This window comes from Protobothrops mucrosquamatus, unplaced genomic scaffold (genome assembly GCF_001527695.2).
Source record: "Protobothrops mucrosquamatus isolate PMUCROS unplaced genomic scaffold, P.Mucros_1.0 scaffold1435, whole genome shotgun sequence".
Lineage (NCBI taxonomy): Eukaryota > Metazoa > Chordata > Lepidosauria > Squamata > Viperidae > Protobothrops > Protobothrops mucrosquamatus.
This window is the reverse complement of record NW_015387618.1, coordinates 169,563-193,009: the sequence shown is the minus strand read 5'-3', so window position 1 is coordinate 193,009 and position 23,447 is coordinate 169,563. Positions and strand designations below refer to the sequence as shown.

Here is a 23,447-nt window from a genome sequence, read left to right as displayed (position 1 = left end):
GTATGATCAACTCAACTCTCAGACTAGGAGAGTGTGCCTTCAGCAAAAGGATAACAACAGAGAGAAAAAAGGTAACTGTCTTTAAAATAGTCACATTTTGTGATGCTCCTCCTTCAAAATAGAAAAATCTACCTCCAATAATAATCTAAATAAATAGGAAAAATACATACAATTAGTTTCTAAAAAATATCTTCATGAATCACATAACCCACATGTATGTCCAGAAACATACAGTTAAGTTTGTGGAGTATGTGTGTGTGTGTGTAGCTTCTTGTATGAGAAGCAAAACATCTTCAAAGAAGAGGCAAGAAAGTCCAATTGCCTCATGAAAAAGCACCTTTGGGATAACTATGACCCAGATAGACAGAGTTGGAAGGGACTTTGGAGGTCTTCTAGTCCAACCCTCTGCTCAAGCAGGAGACCCTATACTATTTCACACAAAACTCTCTTCAATGTCTTTTAAAAATCTCCAGTGATGGAGCGCCCGTAGCTACTGAAGGCAAGCCGTTCCACTGGTTAATTGTTCTCACTGTCAGGATATTTCTCCTTAGTTCTAGGCTGGTCCTCTCCCTGGTAAGTTTCCATCTTGTTATTTCCTGTCCTGCCTTCAGGTGCTTTGGAGCATAGGTTGATACCCCTCTTCTTTGTGGCAGCCCCTCAAATATTGGAACTTTCTAGGATGTGGATTGCATTACGTCCTTTAGGAGATACCCATATGAATCATTTCTTGCTGGAAAGAGGGAAAGCCTGATTTCATTAAAGTTCTTTTCTTCCCACACTCTGATGGGACTATATTGACCTCAATGTAGGAAAAGTGACGAAGATAATTTGCAGCATGAAATGAAACGAGGAGGACTCGGTTTGCAGCGATTCACCACAGAAATAAGGTTTTTAGCCCTGGATTAAATTATACATGGGTGTAAAAACTATCCTCCAAAGCGCCTGAAGGCAGGACAAGAAGCAACGGATGGAAACTAATCAAGGAGAGAAGCAACCTAGAACTAAGGAGAAACTTCCCGACAGTTAAAACAATTAACCAGTGGAACAACCTGCCTCCAGAAGTGGCGAATGCTCCAACACTGGAAGTTTTTAAGAAGAGACTGGACAGCCATTTGTCTGAAATGGTATAGGGTTTCCTGCCTGAGCAGGGGGTTGGACTAGATGACCTCCAAGGTCCCTTCCAACTTTATTATTATTACTATTATCCCAAAAATAAATCTGGTAAATCACATAGTCAGACCTGTCCCAAAGGAATCATTTAGGAAAGCAGACTCTCGACTCCAATTGATTGAAGTGGAAAGAACTTTTATGAAAGTTGTTGGTTGCAGGAAAGTGAGATGGAAACTGAAGTTCCCGCTCACTAATAGAAAGAGCCAAGCCCACCGTTCCTCATCCCTCCCCCCCCCAATGTCTACTCTGTTGCCACCCAATCCGGGATCATCACGATGTTGTGGAAAACTCCAGGTTGTTTAGGCTGCTGGAATTTCACACCCAGGGCAAGCGGCCTTGAAGATGCCTGGCATAACCAGTACAAACAGCTCTGGTTTTCTTCACATGTCAGCTCCCCTTCCCCACCATCAGATACACAGGTGTGGATTGCTTTTTGTATGATTTTTTAAAAAATAATTTATGGTTTTGGTAATTAGATTTCATAGGTCAGTGGTGGCGAACCTATGGCACGGGTGGCAGAGGCCGCACTCAGAGCCCTCTCTGTGGGCACGCGCACCGTCGCCCCAGTCCTAGGCCTTCAGCTGGGTTTTATAAAACCTTTTCGCTTTAGGCCTCCGCCGCCATGTGCAAAAAAAAAAAAAAAAGTTCAACTTCTCGCGGGAAAAAAAAAGATCTTGCAAAGTTGAAATTGATTGAACTTTTTAGTCCCACCCAGTCTGCCGTTACCACCGCAGCCACGCCCACCCAATTGGCTACGCCCACCCAATGGGCCACACCCACCCGGCACTCGACGATGCATAAATGAAGTTTTGGGTTGCAATTTGGGCACTCAGTCTCTAAAAGGTTCGCCATCACTGTCATAGGTTATAGAAAGAAATATAATATGATATAATTTTAGAGAGAGAGGCTAAATATATTTGTACTTACAATGCTGTGAAGAATATCGGAAGCCACTCTATATCTTTTTTTTCTTTTCTATTTTTCTTCAGCTTTTTTTCTTTTCTGGCACTTTTTGCTCTCTCTTTGCTTTCTTTTTATTTTTCTTCTTTGTTTTATATTAGTTTCAGTTAGTATTTATCTTCTTGTTTAAAAGTTTTAATAAAAAATTATACCCAAGATAAAGAGAGAGAGAGAAAATGATATATTGTACCAATTAGAAAATTATCTCTCTTCAGAAAAAAATTCTTGGGGTGGACTTAGTTAATACTGAAAAGCTACCTACTTTTTCTTTTTAAAGAGTTGGGGTATAATTGTAATTACAGGAGGGTTATATGTGTACGTATTGTATAATTTTTCCCTTGTTTTTGTCTATACAAAATATTTTTATTTTATGCAGCATATTGGAAAATAGATTAATAGAAACTATTTGGTGAAAAAAAGTGAAAAAATGATTCCAGGCACAATTAGGAAGTTATTTTGTGATTTCTTCTAAATAATTCCAGAGACTGGTACAAAATGGCTATACGAGTAAAATACTTCTGGATTTCACACTTTGGAATGGCTGAATTACTATTAGTATGGGGGATGTGCCTTAGATAAACTCTGCAGCTATGCTATTTTTAAATAAACAATTAAAAGCTATCACTAAGGTAGATATTAGTAATTTGCAAGAAATCTGTTACCTGGTTAGATTTTACTATAGTAGTAAAACTGAAAATCATCTTAATATTAAGTGTCTTTTTTATTTTCTTTAAAAGAAATTAATTCAAGAAAAAAGGTTTTCATGATTAATGGAGCCACCAGATGTTTTTAAAGGGCTGGTCAATTTTATTGTGTTACAAACGCAAAATGGATGAGAAGATACTTGAATGCGGTTTTGGCTTATTTTACTAATACTCTGTTTTGGTTTGACATCTGATTGCTAAAGTAGTTTTACAAAAATCATTATGGTTTAATTTTACTAAAATGTTGGTACTTACTGTTATACAGATTTGTTAAGCAAATATTATTGTTCAACGTTGAAAAGACAGAGTTGTAGATTCAAGAAACGTATTTACACTGTGCTGAGGATGTGGCTCTTCTGACATAATGCAATGCATGTTATTTAGTCATCCAGGTTATTTTTATTATCTTTTCTGTTTGTACTTTTTTGTGGATGCAAAAGGAAAAGAAAAGCGTAGAATAGCAATAGCAACAGAAATTAGCTTTCAAACAAGAGCTAGCAAGTTTGTGTAAGGTATTTTGCATTTTCTAAGCCATACGGTGAAACAATAGGAAAGGAGACACTGAAACACCAACGAGTTCATTTGTGGACAAACCACAATTCTTTCTTTCCAGGACAAAATTAGATTTTGGATGTGACAGCCAGGGATGCCTTAAAAAGATTGACAGGAGGGAAAGCATATGAAAGCAATTTTGGGGGATTCTAGAGAAAACAGGGAAGGGCCGTTGTGTGGGAGGCATAGACACCGAAGCATAGAGCCAATGGAGGATAAATTGAGAATGTAATCAGAAGACGCCCTAAATGGAAATGTCTGGTGGGAAGAACAGGATAGAGATAGAGGTATAAAAGACTAGATATAAATGGCTTCCTTCCAGCACAAAGTGTTTCTATTCAAGCAAGTAAACAGTAGCTTTAAAACATAACTAAAATAAATGTCATGAGGCCCCTCAGCTTTCTGTCTAAATGATTCATTCGGAGGCAACAATTCTTTGGAACTCCTATCACAATGTTGGTAAGAGCTTGGATGCATCTGCTATATTTCACAGTATATAACTTTCCAAGTTTCCTTTCATTTAACCTTTATAGTGTCCCATGTCCTTTTCACTTGTGGGTAGACGGGCTTCTCTTGTTGGGCAGCTATCCTGATAGTCTTGAACAAATCTGTTACCTTGATTAGGAAAAGTTAAGGACATAGAACAGTGATGGCGAACCTTTTAGAGACGGAGTGCCCAAACTGCAACCCAAAACCCACTTATGCATCATCGAGTGCTGAGTGGGTGTGGCCCATTGGGTGGGCGTGGCTACGGTGGTAACAGCAGACTGGGTGGGACTAAAAAGTTCAATCAATCAATTCCAACTTTGCAAGATCTTTTTTTTTTCCCGTGAGAAGTTGAAATTGACCGATTGATTGAACCTTTTTTTTTTTTTTGCACATGGCGGCGGAGGCCTAAAGCGAAAAGATTTTATAAAACCCAGCTGAAGGCCTAGGACTGGGGCGACGGCGCGCGTGCCCACAGAGAGGGCTCTGAGTGCCGCCTCTGGCACCCGTGCCATAGGTTCACCACCACTGACATAGAAGGCTGCTTTCTATGGAATCTCACAATTAAACCACCTAGCTCTGTACTATCTACGTTGATGGAAAATGACTCTCTACAGATTCGGCTGTTTTCTGGAGAAGTACCGGATGAAACCTAAAAACGTTGGCATGCAAAAAATGTTCTCCACCACTACAAAACACTAGCTCAGAATCAAGACAGCCAAACCTGGGGTAGCTAAAGGTCTGAGGTTGAAACAACAGACAAACAACCAGTTTCTTTGCCTTCCACACCTGGGAGATCAGCCAAAGAGAGGGGTAGCCAAGTCTAACCTTTCTATAGAAGATTAAACATAAGAAAGGATGAAAAGAAATCAAAATTCATAGGAATCCATGGGAATGAGGCATGACTTAAGAACACAGAAAGCCATAAAAATCTAGGAAAATAAGATACACAGAAATGCATAGATATAAAACTTAAGAAATATATACACACAAACAAGGAAACAGAAGATAGATAAGTAAGAGCAGGGGTCTTCAAACTTGGTCCTTTTATGACTTGTGGACGTTAGCTCCCAGAATTCTGGGAGTTGAAGTCCACAAGTCATAAAAGGGCCAAGTTTAAAGACCCCTGGGTAAAAGTCTATAGGCGTTATAGAAAAATCCTGGAAATAAGAGATAGCTTTAGTTTTCTTTCTTTTTGGAGGTTTGGTGCAATAAAAGGAGTCAAACAACACTTATCTGTGGTCTGTACTAGTTCCCCCCCAAAACTGTTGTACACATGTTGTTTCTTGTCCTGTGACGGACAGGACTGAACTTTGTCCCAAGAAGTATCACTCTAAATGAAGGGATATATTTCATCACCATTTATCAAGTAACAACTTGGCATTCTTTAGCCTGGTGCTGTCTAGGTGTGTCAGGAATACACCTCCCAAAATTTCCATGCTGGGATTTACATTAACGTTAGCACACTTGTTAAATCATTTTTCTATGGAGTTTGGCCAAGTGGAACAGTGAACCATTCAAAGTGCTCTTTTCCAATTGGCAAGATGATACAGAGCATAGAAAACTAAGGGGTTAAAGCACACACTATAGTAAGGTGCTGCTTAATCGGTTATTAACAGCTCATTTGTAGTTATCACAAAGAAAAACAAAGCATATTCCTTACTTCCATACTGGATCTGATGCACATGAGACTAAAATGTTTAGACGGAGGTTTCCTAGATCAAAAAATTAAAATGTGCATTGAAATGTAAGATCAGATGTCTTGCTTATACTCGCAACGTCACGTGACGTGTCGTGACGTATCGTGACTTTTTTTCCCATTGCCGGCAATGGGGTGGGCGTGGTCTCGCTATGATGCATCCGGCCCACGGGCCGGCAGTTTGACACCCCTGTTATACTGTATGCTTTCTTTAGAATTAGGGATTGCAGCTGAACCCTGGGACATCATTATTGCAAGAACATAGCTGAATCCTTTCGGCTGGTATATCAGGCAAAAAAGTTTAGCCATTTCCCCAAAGAGAGCAAGGTCTGCAGACATCCAACAGTCAGGAATAAGGAAACTGTAACCCACCAATTGTCCCCCATCACTCTCATTAAAATGGCCATGCTTCAAAAAATAGTTATTCCCTTGCCCATCCACAGCTGCTAAAATTTCTGGCTTGTGGTCAGAAGCTCCGGACAGTTCCTGGTCCTCTGAAGCCACTTGGCTTAGCCGTTGCTCTTTGCCACAGAGGCTTACTCAATAAAGATATTCTGAGACATAATGAACATCATCAACAGTTTACAAGAACAGCTGTTGTTCATGGGAATGAATCTACAAGGAATGCAAGGATAATGCATTCTGCCATAACAATAATATTCAAAGTGACGGGGGATGGAAACCAGGATCTTTCTTTAGGCCTGTGAAGAATCTCTTTGAAAGCTACAACCAGCTATGAGCAACGATTCGGATTAAGAGAGCAGGCATGTACATTTGGAAACAAAAAACTCAAAACTATAAAAAGCTGTTCCTGTAAAGCTTTGTCACCTTACTGTTCCACACTGTACATATATGTACATTTAAAAAAAGGAAAGGTTGGTCCTCCTTGTAAAAGTCTTTATAGCAGGCCATTTTTAATATAATCCAATGGTCAACAGTAATTATTCAGCTATCTCATTGATGAAAAACTATATTGCTGTATGGCAGGATCATAGAGCATATAAAATATTATACTCCAGCACCAAGACCCCGTTTTAAATGTCAGTTAAAGCCCAAGAGCATGAGTCCTCAAACTTGGCCACTGTAAGATTTGTGGACTTCAACTCCCAGAATTCCCCAGCAAGAAATGCTGGCTGGGGAATTCTGGGACTTGAAGTCCACAAGTCTTAAAGTGGCCAAGTTTGAGGACCCCTGCACAAGAGCAAATAAAGAAACAACAAAACCTGGCAATGGCTAAGAGCAGGAAAGTTGAAGAAAAAGACAGAGAGGCTAATTCTGGCTGTGCAAGACCAAGCCTTAAAAACAAATGCATATAAAATCAGAATTGAGAAGACAACAAGTGTTGCAAAGAAGCTGAAGAAATGGTAAACCACCTAGCCAGCTCTTGCAAGAAGACTGCATAAACTGGTTATAAACAAAGGCATGGCAACAGCAGCAATAACAAAGGTGCATTGGAATATCTGCAAGAAATACTACTTGTCTGCAAGCAAGAATTGATGGGACCACAAAAGAGACGAAGTCATAAAAAATGAAGAAGCTAAAGGGTTCTGGGATGTTAGAATTCAAAAAGCAAGTGTCTGCCGCATGACACACCAGACTTAACAACTGTCAATAAGAAAGATAAAAAAAGTTTGGATAGCGGACATTGCAATACCTGGAGACAGAAGAAAAGAGAAAGAACTGGACAAAAATCACAAAATAAAAAGAACTGTAAATAGAAGTAGAATGACTATGGTAGTGATGGCGAACTTTTTAGAGACCGAGTGCCCAAACTGCAACCCAAAACCCACTTATTTATTGCCAGGTGCCGGGTGGGCATGGCCCACTGGGTGGGTGTGGCTGTGGTGGTCATGGTAGACTGGGTGAGTGTGGCCAAGGTGGGCATGGTCACCTCGATGTTGCTCGTGGGGAGGGATGCCTGTGGGGGCCGGGCAGGGTTGGGGGATATCCAGGGGGTCTCCGGCAGGTGGGGCAGTGGGCAGCAGGCTCGTCCTGCGGTGTGAGGCAAGGCGAGGCAGGGTGGGGGTGCCATTGTCGCAGGGCAAGGCGAGGCAGGGGCCGGGGCAACTGCTGCCTGACACCATCGGCCCCCGCACACAGTGGCCAGCGAGCGCATGGGGGCCGACAGTGTCCGTCAGCAGCCACAGCCTGCCAGCCCCTCGACTGGCGCACTCTGGGGCTGCGCAGCCTGCTGCCAGCAGTTCAGAGAAGCTACCTCTCAGTTGGGCAGCCGGCCGACAGCTGAGGAGGCCATGTAGTGGTTCGTGCCCGGGAAAAGGAGAGCATGCGAGGCCAGGAGGGATGGGATGGTTGGGAGGGAAACCAGCCGTGCTGGGATGCATTCAGCCATGTGGGACCTCGGCAAGTTAGCGGGCGGCTGGTTGAAGAGGGACGGTTGCCATCTCCGGGGCATGGTGCGCGTGCCCACAGAGAGGGCTCTGAGTGCCGCCTCTGGCACATGTGCCATAGGCTTGCCACCACTGGACTATGGCAAAAGGAACAAAGATAATAGTAATAGGCTCTTTGGGTGCAATCCAAAATCATCTGGATTAATCAATTGCAAAAGTCAGCTTTACTTGGAACAATTTACTGTACATCCTGCCACAATAATGTACCTTTAATGTATTAAACAACTTCTGCGTATCCCAGGTCCTTGGGAAGGACTTGATGGGTGGACTAAAATGCCAAATCCAGCAAGGCATATCTACAAGCATGGAAAGTCTACTTGCAAATCTAAAACCCAGAAGCTGTCAAGTTCCCTCGAGATGCTCCAAGACATGCTCGGACAGCCCCATTAAATCCTGCCAATCTGGAGGCACTGATCCACCTAATGCATACTTTAACCACTCTCTGTCAACTGCTTTCCTGGCCTTTCTATACTGTCTTCCCAGTCCCAACATTCATGGCATACCCATGACTTTCCTCTAACCAAAGAACGAACCCCAGGTGCTGCTGGTTCTTTCTCCTTCCGCTTGTTTATGGACATTCAACTGCATTGTAGTACAGATATGCATATCCACTGCTCTGTTTCCTTTGTCATAAGAAACATTATGAAAAACGAGTACAAAGTAATAAGCAAAAGAAACTAAAGGGAGAAGGAATTAGCTTACAACAGTGCACACCACATCTTTTCCATCTCTTTCCGTCCTTGCAAATCATCCTTGCTTCTGTCGTATTGATACTTTGATTCATATTGTAATTGCTTTTTGGCTTTTAAACTTCTCAGCTCATCAATTCCATCCAATCACAGTTTATCCAATCCTTCCTTTCCTCCTGAAACATTCACTCTTCATACCACAATTCCATCCTCATTTATACTCTCTATATCAGGGGTTCCCAACCCCCGGTCCATGGACCAGTACTGGGCCATGGCATGCAAGCAACCGGTCCGCACAAACAAGGAAAAGCCTATCCACAGGATGTAGGCAGCACGTAAAACCACGTCTGCTTCGGTCCACGGAAAAACCTCTCTCCACGTAACTGGTCCCTGGTGCCCAAAAGGTTGGGGACCTCTGCTCTATATGATTAAACCAGAGTTCTCCTGGACAGGGGGAGGGGGGAAAAGAAGGGATGGTTTTTTTGGAGGGGGTGAATGCATGCTTGTGCGCATGCATGTACACAAATACCCGTTAGTCGTGTGAGTGGGGCCATGAGCACTGACATGAGTGGGGCCATGAACGCCCATGGCGTTCGCATAAGTGGGGCCGCGAATGCCTGTGATGCTCACAGCAATGCTCGTGTGAATGGAGCTATGCGCGCACACAAGCCCACCGGCCAGCCACTCAGTGGCCAATAGGCTGTGGCTCATAGGTTGGGAACCCCTGGATTAAACCACTTTAATATACTTGTTTTGTACCTGTTACCTACTTGTATTTTCCAGTCATATTAATTCACCTCCCTTCATTCTTGACCCAGTCTCTTTCTATTTTTCAACACACACTTCTTCCCAATGCATACAACTTAATGAAAATATTAATAAAATATATTACTGGCATTTTTTATTCTCTTGATAAAATTCTTTCTCGTAACAGAGTACATATTACCAACTATTCTATCAGCAGCTGGTGCTTCTTCCCCACTTTCCTATCTTTAATTATTGTAACACCAAGGTATGAAAATTAATCCACTTGCTTTCATTTTTTGGGGGCTATTTATGTTTAAGTTTCAAGTTCACACCACTTTCCCTATTACTTGATCTTTGATACACTGATTTTCAGATCCAGATCCTCACTGCATCCTATTAGTTATTTATCTAAGGATCCAGGGAGAATAGTATAACGCTTTGTAACATGTGCAAACAATATATGCATCTCAACCAATTTTGATCTGAAAAACTGCATCCAGAAACTATGTGATTAAGGGCAGAGTTTACACTGCCTAAACTGTGAGAAAGGGAAATAGATCATGATTCCCGTTGAGAGCAAATTCATCTTCATATACAGCAGTGTTTCTCAACCTTGACAATTTTAAGGCATGTGGACTTCAACTCCCAGAATTCCACAGCCAGCATTGCTGGCTGTGGAATTCTGGAAGTTGAAGTCCACATGCCTTAAAATTGTCAAGGTTGAGAAACACTGATATACAGGAATATTCATTTCCTGCCTTCCTTGACCTCCCCATTCACTAAAATTAGCATTACTCATCAAAATAAAAAAAAAAATCTATAAAATGTTATCCAAGTGCTATCAGTTGTATTTAAGACTACTGACCTCACGCATCCAGACGCTGAAAGGTTTCTCCCAGGAGTCTTTTTTTGCCAAGTGAAGATACGCGTTGAACAGAATGAGATAAATATAACGTTCCAAGAATTGCAGGCTCCTTAGCTGTAAGGTCTGCATGTCTGCTTCCTCCTTTGCAGTTTTCCCCTGAAATCAGTAATTTTAAAAGGCTTCAATGGTGAGAATCAAATATCCTTCAAGTCAGATGGGCAGACTGACTTGCATTTTAACAAAGGGTATGAAAAAAAAAATCAAAACATGATTGTAACAGCTCAGATACAATTGTAGGGATTATTTCCTGATCAAAAGCTATAGAATACATGGAGCGAGTTCTCAAAGTGGTTCTTTAGCACCTGGTCAACTATGGTCAATGTCAAAAGCAAAGTTTGATTAGACTTGATTAAAGTTTGGATGAGACAGTACCAGGATGAATAAATAAATAAATAAATAAATCCCACCATTCAGCAATGGCAGACCATGTCCGCATTGTTGCCAAAATGGTCATGTCAATGGATTAAGTTTAACTTGACGGAGATTTCATACATGAATGCATACATACATGCATATACACACACACCCATACTACACGTATGTAATGTATCTGAAAGATTCACAGTTCAGAAATAATGCAACACACGTTTTGCATGAAATTTCAGATATAATCCTGACCTTTATAGGAGTGTCAAGTCAAAAATTCAGAAGAATTGTTCCTAGATTCAATTTGGCATGACATGACCTCTTATAAATTTTAACAATCTATAAAACTAAAATTTGTGCCAAAAGTTGAGTGAGATAAAAGCATGGTAAATATGTCACACCATATAGAGAGGAATGGATTTGTAGAGTGATAGTCCAGAATCAGTGGTGGGATTCAGCCGGTTCACACCACTTTGGCAGAACCGGTAGCTACTTTTTTGCTGCCCAGGCCCAGAATGGACTTCAGGAAGCGGCATCCACACAGAGAACCGGTTGTTCACATATTTGAATCCCACCACTCTTCAGAAGCACTACTGTATGTGAACAGGCAACTCAAAATATCCCTGGTATCAGTGAAAAAAAACACTCCATTAGATCAAAGGAAGGCAGTTAGAAAGACAAAAAGAAGCCACTATATATATATATATATATATATTTTATTAAAAGTTTTATGAAGATTACAGTATAAACCTCCATACCCACCCTAAAACCCCTCCCTCCCCCTCCCCCACTTCCCAGAGCTGAACACAGGGTTACAAATATAATAATCAAAATCTATCTAGCATTAACCAACTATTAAAATAACCAAGTCCATAATGCGCTTTAACTCCTTTAACACAAATTTAAGCACATTAAAATTAAACACAATAATAAACATATTCATAACCTAAATATTAGATAATACAATACTAATATTAAAAATAATAATAATATCATATAATTAAAACTAACAAAAATTCCATTAAAATAAACTATTAATAATAACAATACTCTAGAGTTTACTCATAACCCAAATGAAACTTTTTAGTCCCATATTTATTCTGAATATAATCTATCCATCTTCTCCAGACCGAGATGTATCTTTCTTGTGATTGATCCTTCAAATAAGCAGAAATTTTAGCCATTTCTGCTAAATTTGACACTTTAAGCGTCCACTCTTCTATAGTGGGCAAAGAGTCCTTCTTCCAAAATTGGGCTACCAATAATCTTGCAGCTGTTGTAAGATTCAACATCAAATTCATTTCTTTAACATCCAAATCTCCCATAATGCCTAATAAAAATAACTGCGGTGTAAACTTTATCTTTTTCTTAAAAGTATTTTGAATATTCCACCAAATCTTAATCCAAAATGCTTTTATATCCCTACACGTCCACCAAATATGAAAATAATTTGCATCTAAACTTCCACATAAGAAGCCACTATATTTTATACATAGGTATATAAATTGCAGAACTGAATTTTCTCAATAAATCTTAGTGAAAAAGACGCTGTGAGAATTGTGCATTTTCAGATGTAGTTTACTGCCCAAAAGCTTGACACATTCCACAAAAGCTAAGAACACATCTATCATGAAGAATGGCACAAACATTTAAATGTTTTGTATCTGAAACACTAAATCAAAACTACACTCCACTGCAAAGGGATATCACCCCTTTGCTTTCTAATAGCACCACAGCTGCTCAGAAGATCTTCTGCTAAGCAAGGGCACACCTCTAGCCAGATGCTGATTTTGGCATTCTCACACCCATCAACTGAAAGGATCAAGGGAAGCATTGGTATTGTGGTGGAATGGCACTAACATGTTTAATTTCTTGGGGGGGGGCAGGGAGGGAGAAATGAACCAAGTTGAATGTATGAAAGTTCCCTAGATCAGGAATGTTTGTCCATTTCTTTTGAATCCCGAAACCTTCTGCCCCAGGAAAACAACATTCCCGCAAACCAAGGTGAGAGTGATTCTTGAAAACAATTACTTTCAGACTTGGTTCAACCTTGCTATTTTAATATCTGTCCATATTAAATGCCCCATTCTGGAAACAAGTTTGCAAGCTTCTCCATCAGTCTACCTCAGTCTCATGAATGAAGGCAAATATACAAGTCCCAGGATAATGTTGCAGGATCCAGTCTGGGTTGGTCACGGGACCAGAGGCTTAGTCTCCCAAGTTTTTGGATCCTGCTGAAACTCATTCCTTGGAGTCCAGTCCCCTTGTCGGTCAACGGGGATACTGATTTACCACTAGCTACTAATTACCTCAAGTAATTAGGAGCCGAGGACTTGGTAGCACAAAGAAAAAAACAGCCGAAGACTTAATAGCCGGCCAACAATTAAAAAGCCACACGGAACTACACAACCCATAAATTCTATGCATGGAATAGCCCAAAGCACACATTCTGGTGAGAGAGAAATTCCCTGAGGATAGGCTCCAGAACGAGTTCGAAAGCTCAGAAGACTAAACCTCTGGACCCGGTGACCGACCCAGACTGGATCCTGCTACCCCAGTCTACACACCCCTTCAAATGTGAAGACCAGCTCCCAAAGCCCACTGACAGGATCCAATCCACAATTCTAAAGTGGAGAAAATGGACCAGATTTTCTGGGGGAAGGGGCCAAGTGCCACATCTCTGAAACCTAAAAGCCACACTGTGTGTATTAACTGCACGTACCTGAAGGCAAGGAAGACTCTCCTTCAGGCTGGGCTAATGTAGTAAGGAGACTTCTAAGCATTACAGTCAGATGTGAGGGGGATCTGGCTGTGACATCTGTCCCTTTGTTGATTGCCAGGACTGATTCAGCTAATACGGCTAGCTGGGGGGTGTCTCCTTCAGTGAAAGAGGACACAACCATCCCAGATACTGATCTTCCATGAAGGGTATATGATAGCTGCACTCTCCTGCTAGAACCTCCAAAGAAGCATTATAGTCCCACAACCACCCAGGGTTAGCATCCTTTGAGCATCGTTCCTTCCTTAACCTCCTCTTTCCTCAGTAACTAATAATAAGGCAGCTCCTGTTGGCAAAACCAGCAACTTTAGGAAAGGATCTAACCCCGGGTCACATTTAAATTTGATCTTCCAAGTTCCCATTAAATTGTGCTCCATGGTAAAACCTTCTTTATTTAGACACCGAGACCCCCAAAATAGAAAAAAAAAACGTTGCAAACATCAACTTTTTTTTATAAATGTGGAAGGGGCAGGAAGAGGAGAACCAGGAATAGGCAGTTGAGATTTGGAGCTATAAACTGAACCCTTGTTTTATATAGTACTGCTCTTCCTGAAAAAACTTTAGCAACCAAGAATTAGCCTTATTCTCTCTTCTGTCCCTGCTTTGACCTCAGTTGAGTCATGACCACACAACAGCAATCACTGAGGTAGACAACAGCAGCGGCGTAGCTGTGTTCGTATTCATAGTTTCAGGATGAATGTAAACACCACCCAGCCTCCAGCTCAAAGTAACCACTTTGCTATAAGTAGAAATTAGCAATTAAAGCTTTATAGAATAGAACGAAAGCAAAGAAGAAAAGAGGCCGGAAGTTTGGGGAAATAATGCAATTATCTGGGAAAGGGGGCCTTCAAACAGATGGCATCAACACTGCCAGACAAAAGGTATTAAATGGAGCCACTCCACCTTTCTTTCTTTCAAGGATGTCTTGCAGTAGGAGAAAGGGTGGAAGGAAGATTGGGAAGACAAAATGGATTCACAAATGGGAAAAGGCCATCTGGAGCCTTCCTAAAAATCAGCAAATAAGGCAAGCCATAGCACAATGAGTTCCTTGTCTAGAAATGGCCAGGCTAAGCCTATAAAGCTGTGCCCGCTTACCTTGGAGCTAAACTCACTCAACTCAGTTGGGCTTACTCCCACTTCTAAGCCATCAAGAGTAGGCAGATTTTTGGAAACAAAAATAGAAAAAGACCGCTATTCCTTTCTAAGAGCCAGAGCGATGGTGGTCCATTAAGCAGTAACATGTGTAAAAAGTGGGAAGTTGCTTCTTGGTTGCTTTTCACCAAAAACTTATTGTGGAGGTGCACTTTTCTTTTTCTGAATTAAGTCTGCACTCATTTCAAGCAGCATTGGGTTTTTGCCAAATTGGAATTCATAGCACGTTATTCAACAGGTTTGCTTAGAGTGTGTGTGAGGATGAAAATTGACCTGCACAGAGAAGAGTCAAAGTCTTTGTGGGAAGCACCAATCTCCATTTTGTTGAATGTTGCTTCTGCTACAATGAAGTAATTCAATCATATCAGTGGAGAGACACAGGACAGGTCATCCTCACTTAACGAGGAAAACTGGGACTGGAATTTCCATTGATCAGTGATGGTAATAAAGCACAATGTCATGTAACCAGTTGGCTTAGTGGAAAAAATTATGAACATTTGACCAATGAAATGATACAACCAATGTAAATATGAGGAGTCGTTGTAACTACCACTTGTTCAGCGCCGTTGTTAAGTTGGAACGCTACAGAGCAAGCGTTTAAGCAAGGATCGCCTGTACAATTATATAGTTTCAATGCAAACTAAAACAGGAATCTTTCATTTGCTTCCTTCGTTACGTCTGAACTCCGTTACGTCCAAACGGAGTTCATGGCATGGCTGGGGAACAATTAAATCAGCCAGTTTGGAAAGGCAACTTTCAAATCACATTAAGATCAGAATTTTTCAAACAGCTGCTTTCTTTGGATCATAAATATTAAGTGGAAGAAGGAAATGGAGTCAACTATGACTCAAAAGTCTCAGAAGTCTTCAAATGGTAATGGAATGACCTATTCTAGAATCAGATTTCTCTGCTGGAAAATGGGCCCAACAGCAGCTACCCAACCAGGTAACAGCCCAGCTAGATCAGAGACATTTAATTCTATTTCAACACCCATGCAATACCCGTAACTTTCAGAAATATCTGTGCCCAGCTGCAGCCTTACAAGACAAGGCGGAAGTATTCTGTGATCTCTCTTGCTGAAAACTTAATGGACCTGTGGGGTAACTGCCAGAAGATCAGAAAGAATCAGAAGATACTGAATCCATTATTTTGTAGCAACCTGATCTTACTACGCGGTTTCCTATTTAAAGCATCTGCCATCTCCTACTTCCACTGTCATGTCTATTTGCCAGAATTCTGTCTGGCTTTTAAATCACACATTTCAGCAGGCTTGCAAGCAGACATCCATTCGTATTGCTTTCAGAAAGTCAAGCAGATCAACATAAAGAGAGCAAACAACTTACTCTCCGTGTCTAAACCCCACTGAATAGTTGATGCTGTGACTGGATGCCCTGCTCCCATCCGACAGTCACAGCATGAAAAGATCCTTGCGTACATGTAAACAAATCATATTTCCACATATGTGTGCTTAATCCAAATAAAATCCTGTCTGGATGCTTCAACAGTTCCATCCTCTCTTTTGGCCTAGTATCCAATTATGGTAAAGACTTCTGAAGTTATAATGTTTAATAACCTATGAAAATCTGCTCTATGAAAATGTCTCAGCAGCCATGTATGGAAAAACTTACTGGATTCATTTCAAGGCAAGTATTAATGGGCTGTTTGGAAGGCAGTTATTCTTATACCACATTTATGTGATTTTTCCTGGAATTCAAGATTGCTCTAGTAGAATGTGCCTAGATCTCAGAAACACCACCAGCAGGGTGCCTCTAAGAATTACAACATTCAAATTGACAGTAGATGTCAGATGAGCGCAGGTTGATCTTTAGAAGAACAGATGCTCTGTCACTTTCACCTTGTAAATTAAAACAGTACTTGTTCCTCTGGACATTCTCTTAGGAAAAAGTACTTAGGGTTCTTTTAGGAACAAATACTGTTTTAATTTACAAGGTGAAAGTGACAGAGCATCTGTTCTTCTAAAGATCAACCTGCGCTCATCTGCTACTTTAGACTGTCAATTTGAATGTTGTAATTCTTAGAGGCACCTTGGTGGTGTTGTTTCTGAGATCTAGGCACATTCTACTAGAGCAGGGGTGTCAAACTGCTGGCCCACGGTCCAGATTCGTCATGCCAAAACCCCGCCCACCCCATTGCCGGCAATGGAAAAAAAGTCACGATACATTGCAACACGTCATGTGACATTGCGAGTTTGACAGCCCTGTACTAGAGCAATCTTGAATTCCAGGAAAAATCACATAAATGTGGTTCAAGAACCCCAGGACATTTCCTTTGAAATTTTACACTCTGTTTAATGCTAACTATGAATCAGTGGAACGGTGTAGGAGATGACCAGGCTAGCCGGAAGGAGGAGTCAAATGAGTCATAAGTCATGAGTCCCTGCGTGCCCAAGAGATCTAAGTCCAGCCTACCTTGAATGCCTCTCTCATCTCATTTCCTTTGACTGTTGGTCAGATTCTTGTAGAGAGCTTAAGCTTGCAATAAATCTTTATACTCATTTGAACAGCCTGAATCTCCTGATTTCACCGGCGCTTGACAAACGGATTGCCTACAGAAGTCGTAGATGCATCATAACTGGAGGTTTTTGGGAAGAGATTAGACAGCCACTTATCCGGAATGATATAGGATCTTCAGCTTGAGAGGGGAGTGGACTACAAGACCTCCAAGGTCCCTTTCAACTCTATTATTCTGATAAATGAGTATTTAGCCCCATCCTGTTCTTTTCAGGCAGAATATCTGCAAGCTCTTGATCACAGTAGGACAAGTAGGACACTTTTGGTCTATAATAAGAGGGTTCTCCTTTGACTATATCTACACAGCAAGTTAAAATAGAATAGTTGACTATTTGAAGGTCCCTTATTTTAAAAATGATCACTGACATTTTCCACATTGAATTCTTCTAAGCATTTGAAACAGTAAGATGGTAGAGAAGGATTTTCTGTAGCCAGACATGTTTTATTTTTAAGCTTACTATTGCTTGCATTTTATGCTTATATGCATTCATTTGCACACATGTGGTGTGTACCCAAGGAATCCATCAATCCATATTTAAGGAATTGGCTTCAAGTACCACACAATGTCTGGGAATTATAACACTACAAAACTGAGCTCACAAGAAAGCAAGGACTGACACACAGAAATAACATTTAACATGTGAATTCCAAGGGCGGTAGATTTAGACAACACAGACGTAACAAAATATTAATTTTAGTAACATCTATAATAACCCAGTGATGGTGCCACTTGAGTTTGATTTTAATTAAGTGAAATGCATATACTGTATTCAGATTCCATATGTTATGAATCACACTTGTTATATTATTTGCTTTCAAATAATTTTTTTTACTCTTGAATCTTACACAAGAGAGAAATGGGATGGGGATTAATTACAAAACTATGTAGTAATTAAGAAGACAATTTCCCATTACCAGTTGGAAAGCCATATGCAGCTGAAGGTCTTGACACCTAAAAGCTTCTTTAAGGATAAGATTTTACAAGATTATGTGGTACAGCAATTTTCTAAAGATGTCTTAACATGTGGAAAAAAACTTGTGATTTTGTCTGGCCTTGGAAGCTAAGCAAGATTATACCTGGTTAGTTACCTGGACAGGAAACTGCCAAGGAATCTGAAGACTGTAAACTGAACTGGGTGCTAATTAAAAAAAACCAAGCATCTCAGAAACAGGGGATAGAAAATCTGTTATATAATGTTGCCAAAAAACTATATGAATATGAAATCACCAAAGTCAAGCTTGCTGCAAAAGTGATTTTTACAAAAGAATGTATTAATGGGCATTGTATACATGACAAAGGGTCAAAAATCATACTTGTTACTAAATGGTTGCAAATCCTAAAACTTGATCATTAATACTTATGGTAGCATATAATTTTCCCACCAATGAACTAATCCTATTCTTGCTACTTCAGACTTTATCTCTTTGGCTTTTCAGAAGTAGCAAGAATAGCTACAGAAAATTCTCCTGCTCCTCGTGCTCCTTTAGGGTACAGTTGAGTTACATTTGATGTAATTGGTGATGCTGTTAGATCAGAGGTCCTCAACCTTTTGGGCACCAAAGACTGGTTCCGTGGAGAAAGGTTTTTCCACGGACGGGAGAGTGTGTGGTTTTGTGTGCTGCCTGGAGCTTTGCTTGTTGGTGCGGACCGGTTGCTGGAATGCCGTGGCCCAGTACTGGTCCACGGACCGGGGGTTGGGGACTCCTGTGTTAGATGATGAGCAAAGGATGATGAGACAATGGCTATATATTTGGAATTGAATGTTAGAATGTTTGCCAGTCCCATTCTACAGACAAATTCCTAACAGTCCTAGAATACCCCTTATAAACTGAAGAACAGTTGTCCAATGCAGCAGACAAAACTATGGAGTATGTTTTTCGTCCGTTTTTACTGTGGACTCACACATGAAAATCTTAAGGAAGAAACAGACTGGGAAGATGTGGGGAGAGAAGTATGGATACCATGTGACCGAAAACTGCCTTAGTTGATTCAAGAATTACAACTTTGAGAGCTGGACCAGCATTCACTACCAAAATCATACGTTTCAATTTAAAATTGACTTCAATGTCCATGAGTACAATGCACAGATTATATATCTGTGTTCCAAAACCAGCAGTTAAATGAAGGAATTAAGTATATTCTCCATCTCATAATTGATTATAATGTGGTGGCTAGACCACAGGGGATGATTTATGCTTTGTGGAGTTGGGTCAACTAAAACAATTATTCTATGCCAAGAAGTTGGTGTTGACTCTTAGCAACCACATAGGCAATACTTCTCCAGGAGGATCTGTTCTCAACCTGATCTTTTAGGTCAGTGTTTCTCAACCTTGACAATTTTAAGGCATGTGGACTTCAACTCCCAGAATTCCACAGCCAGCATTGCTGGCTGTGGAATTCTGGGAGTTGAAGTCCACATGCCTTAAAATTGTCAAGGTTGAGAAACACTGTTTTAGGTGCACCCTCACTGCTGTGTCCATCCATCTTGCTAATCATCTTTTTTTTCTTTCTCTTTTCACCTTTCCCAACCATTACAGAGTTCTCAAAAGAGCTTGATCTTCACACAGTGTGTCTGAAATATGATTAATTTAAACCTGATCATTTGTGCCTTGAGTGAGAACTCTGCATTGATTGGGCCTATGGTTCATTAGTTAGTTTTCTTTATCATCTGTCGTATAGTATCTACTCCGATACCAAAGTTCAAAGGCATCAGTACTATTTCTATCCTGTCTCTTTAAAGTCCAATTTTTATATTAACAGATGTCACATGGAAAATTATTGCCATAGCACAGTATCTGAACCTTTTTCAAGGTGTTGGATTGAGGCAATACATGAATAGAATATAATTTTTATCCATGTGTCGACACAAACATGTATAGTTAAAAAAGAAGGCATTTTTCTTTATCCACCTCATCCAATCTATAATGAGAGGTGGAAGAAATCTTAGTTAAGTCTTAACCAAGATTATTCAATGAGTATTAGAATAGGATAGGATAGGATAGGATAGGATAGGATAGGAGCTGGAAGGGACCTTGGAGGTCTTCTAGTCCAACTCCCTGCTCAAGCAGAAGGTCCTATACCATCTCAGCCAGATGATTGTCCAGTCTCTTTTTAAAAACTTCCAACGATGGAGCACCCACAATTTCTGGGGGTAAGCTGTTCCATTGGTTGGTTGTCCTCACTATCAGGAAGTTTCTCCTTAATTCTAGGTTGCTTCTCTCCTTGATCAGCTGCCAACCATTGTTTCTTGTCCTTCTCTTTGGTGCTCTGGTGAACAACCTGTCCCCCTCTGCCTTGTGGCAGCCCCTCAGATACTGGAATGGTCACTAAATGAACTGTTGTAAGTCGAGGACTACCCACAGTTGACACTCCTTACAAATTGTCTAATGGCAATACACACATAAAACCACGCAAACCATGCTCCACTAACATCCTGGCCCCAGCGTCTGCAGGCAAAGGCACACCCCGTAAGATGTGGGGCCAACTAAGTTGCAAGGAAAAGTTGATGATTATTTCAAGAGAAAATGGACAAATAGCGAAGCTGCTGGAAGAATGATAGACAGCCTGTCCCACTTCAGTCAGTCTTCATCACCCAATTAATCACCCCATTGAGTTATATGACACTTTCCATTAGGGTGAGCTGAATGGCAATTCCATTTCGCGCTGATTTGTAGCTGAGTACAAAGACAAAGGAGGATAGCTTTGTTTGTTTTTTTAAAAAGCTTGCTAAAAGAATAAAACTAGAGGATTTAATAGGGAATATTTAGGGGGTAACATCTGAAGTATTATTTTAGTCTGCTAAAGCTATTTATTTTCCTTAGCAGACAACTTGTTGGCTGCAAACTAAAGTTTTATATATATGTATATCTTTCTACGAAAGGGCTAGAAGTGAGAACCTTCCTTCTTCCCTGCTAATGGGGCCCTCCCATCTATCATTCTCAAAGTACTTTCAGCAGTGTTTCTCAACCTTGACAATTTTAAGGCATGTGGACTTCAACTCCCAGAATTCCACAGCCAGCAATGCTGGCTGTGGAATTCTGGGAGTTGAAGTCCACATGCCTTAAAATTGTCAAGGTTGAGAAACACTGCTAGGGAATGTGCCCTTTTTTCGTGCTTTACCCACCAGCTGGACAATGAATGCCAGTGCAAAGCACCCTACTAAAACACAAATCTTCTACCAAGCTTCACTTTCCAAAAGTGCTGAAAGTTTCAATGTAAGTCAGAGCTTATTCAACCCTTCAGGAAAGATTCACTGAGGCTCCATTCTACCCCATTCGGGATGTTAGGGAAAAGAGAAAGAAAGAACAAAGGAATAGTAATGTGTGATGATCTCAGCAAAGATATGGCATGTTACAGTAATTCAACTAAAACTAGACAGACTCCAGATGTCCCAAAAGGTGCTTTTTCAAGAGGCAACTGGACTTTCTTTGTTTTTCCTTGAAGACGTTTCACTTCTCATTCAAGAGGCTTCTTCAGTTCTGACTGAATGGTGGAGAATGGAAGGATTTATATTCCTTGCCGTCATCTGATCGTTAGCACTCTTTCTGAGAGCCGTTGAGGCCACTTGGAGGTTTATCAGTGCCACCTGAATAGTGCAAATGGGTATGGAACCTTCTTGGAACTGCTGAAAGGGCTGTGTTGTACCTTTCAGCAGTTCCAAGAAATTCCAAGAATGCTCCATACCCATTTGCACTATTCAGGTGACCCTGACAAACCTCCAAGTGGCCTCTTTTGTAGTCATAAGTCAAGGACTACCTGTATTGGAGCCTAGAGTAGGATTGTTGTGGGACTATTACTTTTCTGTAACAGCACCCGTTCTTCAAAAACTAGTGCTTCTTTTTAAATAATGAACTTCACCGCCTTCAAAAGAGGGATAAGATGATCAGTCATTGCAAAAAAAGAAGAAAAGAAACAAAACCAGTGTAACCATTAACAGCAAACATCTGAAGATTCCACCGATACCCTTCACTGTGAACTAAATGGGACCTCAACTTTTTCCTTCATATTTTCTCTTGGTTAAACAACCCCAACACCAAGTCCTTGAGATAATCCCTTATCACCAAATGCTTAACCCCTCATCTTGATGAAAAGTTTGGAAGAAGCATTATTATAAATTAAATTCTAAAATTCCAATTTGGGCAATTCCAGGACATGCAATACAAGGAATTACAAGGGGAGTCAAACTGGAGGGGATTGCTTACAAGGATTTACTTACTTCAAGGGGACAGGACTGGCAATTTAAATTATTGGAAGATTTGAAACGAGATAATATTCTCCATTCCTGGTTCTCATATTGTCAATTGGTTGATAGGTGGCGTATAGATCAAAAGCTTGGTTTAACTTTGGAGGATGTGAACTTGATAAAGCAGATTAAAGATCAAAGTAGAGCTCATATCAGGAGAATCTATAGTGTTTTAATAGAATTGGATTCTGAAACAGAATTAGTTAAAGATTGTATGATTAAATGGCTCAAAATATTCAAGAACCAATTATGCTGGACACATGGGAAGTAATTTGGGTAAGAAATGTGAAGTTCACTCAAGCACAGAATTTAAGGGAAAATTTTTATAAAATGTTTTATAAGTGGCATTTAGATCCCCAAAAATTGTCTTGCATGTATCCTAATTTGCAGCCTAAATGTTGGAGATGTGGTAATTTAGATGCAACTTATTATCATATTTGGTGGACATGTAGGGATGTGAAGGCTTTTTGGATTAAGATCTGGTGGAACATCCAACAGATTTTTAAGAAAAAGATAAAATTTACACTGCAATTATTTTTATTGGGTATTATGGAAAATTTGGATTTTAAAGAAATGAATCTGATGTTGTATTGTATAACAGCAGCAAGATTACTGGTTGCTCAAAATTGGAAGAAGGATGTACTACCTACTATGGATGAATGGAGACTGAAGGTGTCGTATTTTGCAGAAATGGCCAAGATTTCCGCATATTTGAAAGATCAAACTCAAAAGTTTCTACTTGGATGTGATAGGGGAAATAATTAAAAAAATTCAAAACATTTCAATACACCAAGAATCGGGTTTAGTAGAAGCTCAGAGTTGATGGTTTTTTGATAGCAACTTCATTCATAGGAATCTGATATAAAGGTGTTCGCTTTGAGAAGCCATGCCATGCCACGCCATGTTCAATTTTGGTGTCACCCTGCAGCATCTAAATATCAGCATTTATACCCCCCCCCCCCATTTTCTGAAATTCAGGGAACAGGTGGCAGAAGAGGGAAGGACAAAAAAAAAACCCCTTCCTTTTCCAAACATC

The 23,447-nt window shown here is 40.4% G+C and overlaps 1 protein-coding gene across 1 annotated transcript in view; it reads right to left on the bottom strand.

Annotated features, from left to right (window-relative positions):
* Window positions 1-23,447, bottom strand: part of PALD1 (phosphatase domain containing paladin 1) — a 79,376-nt gene that overhangs the window by 8,653 nt on the left and 47,276 nt on the right. Inside the window, exon 18 of the mRNA XM_015821956.1 lies at window positions 10,281-10,436. Within this exon, the coding sequence (XP_015677442.1) occupies window positions 10,281-10,436 (156 nt within the window). The remainder of the gene's footprint in view (window positions 1-10,280; window positions 10,437-23,447) is intronic.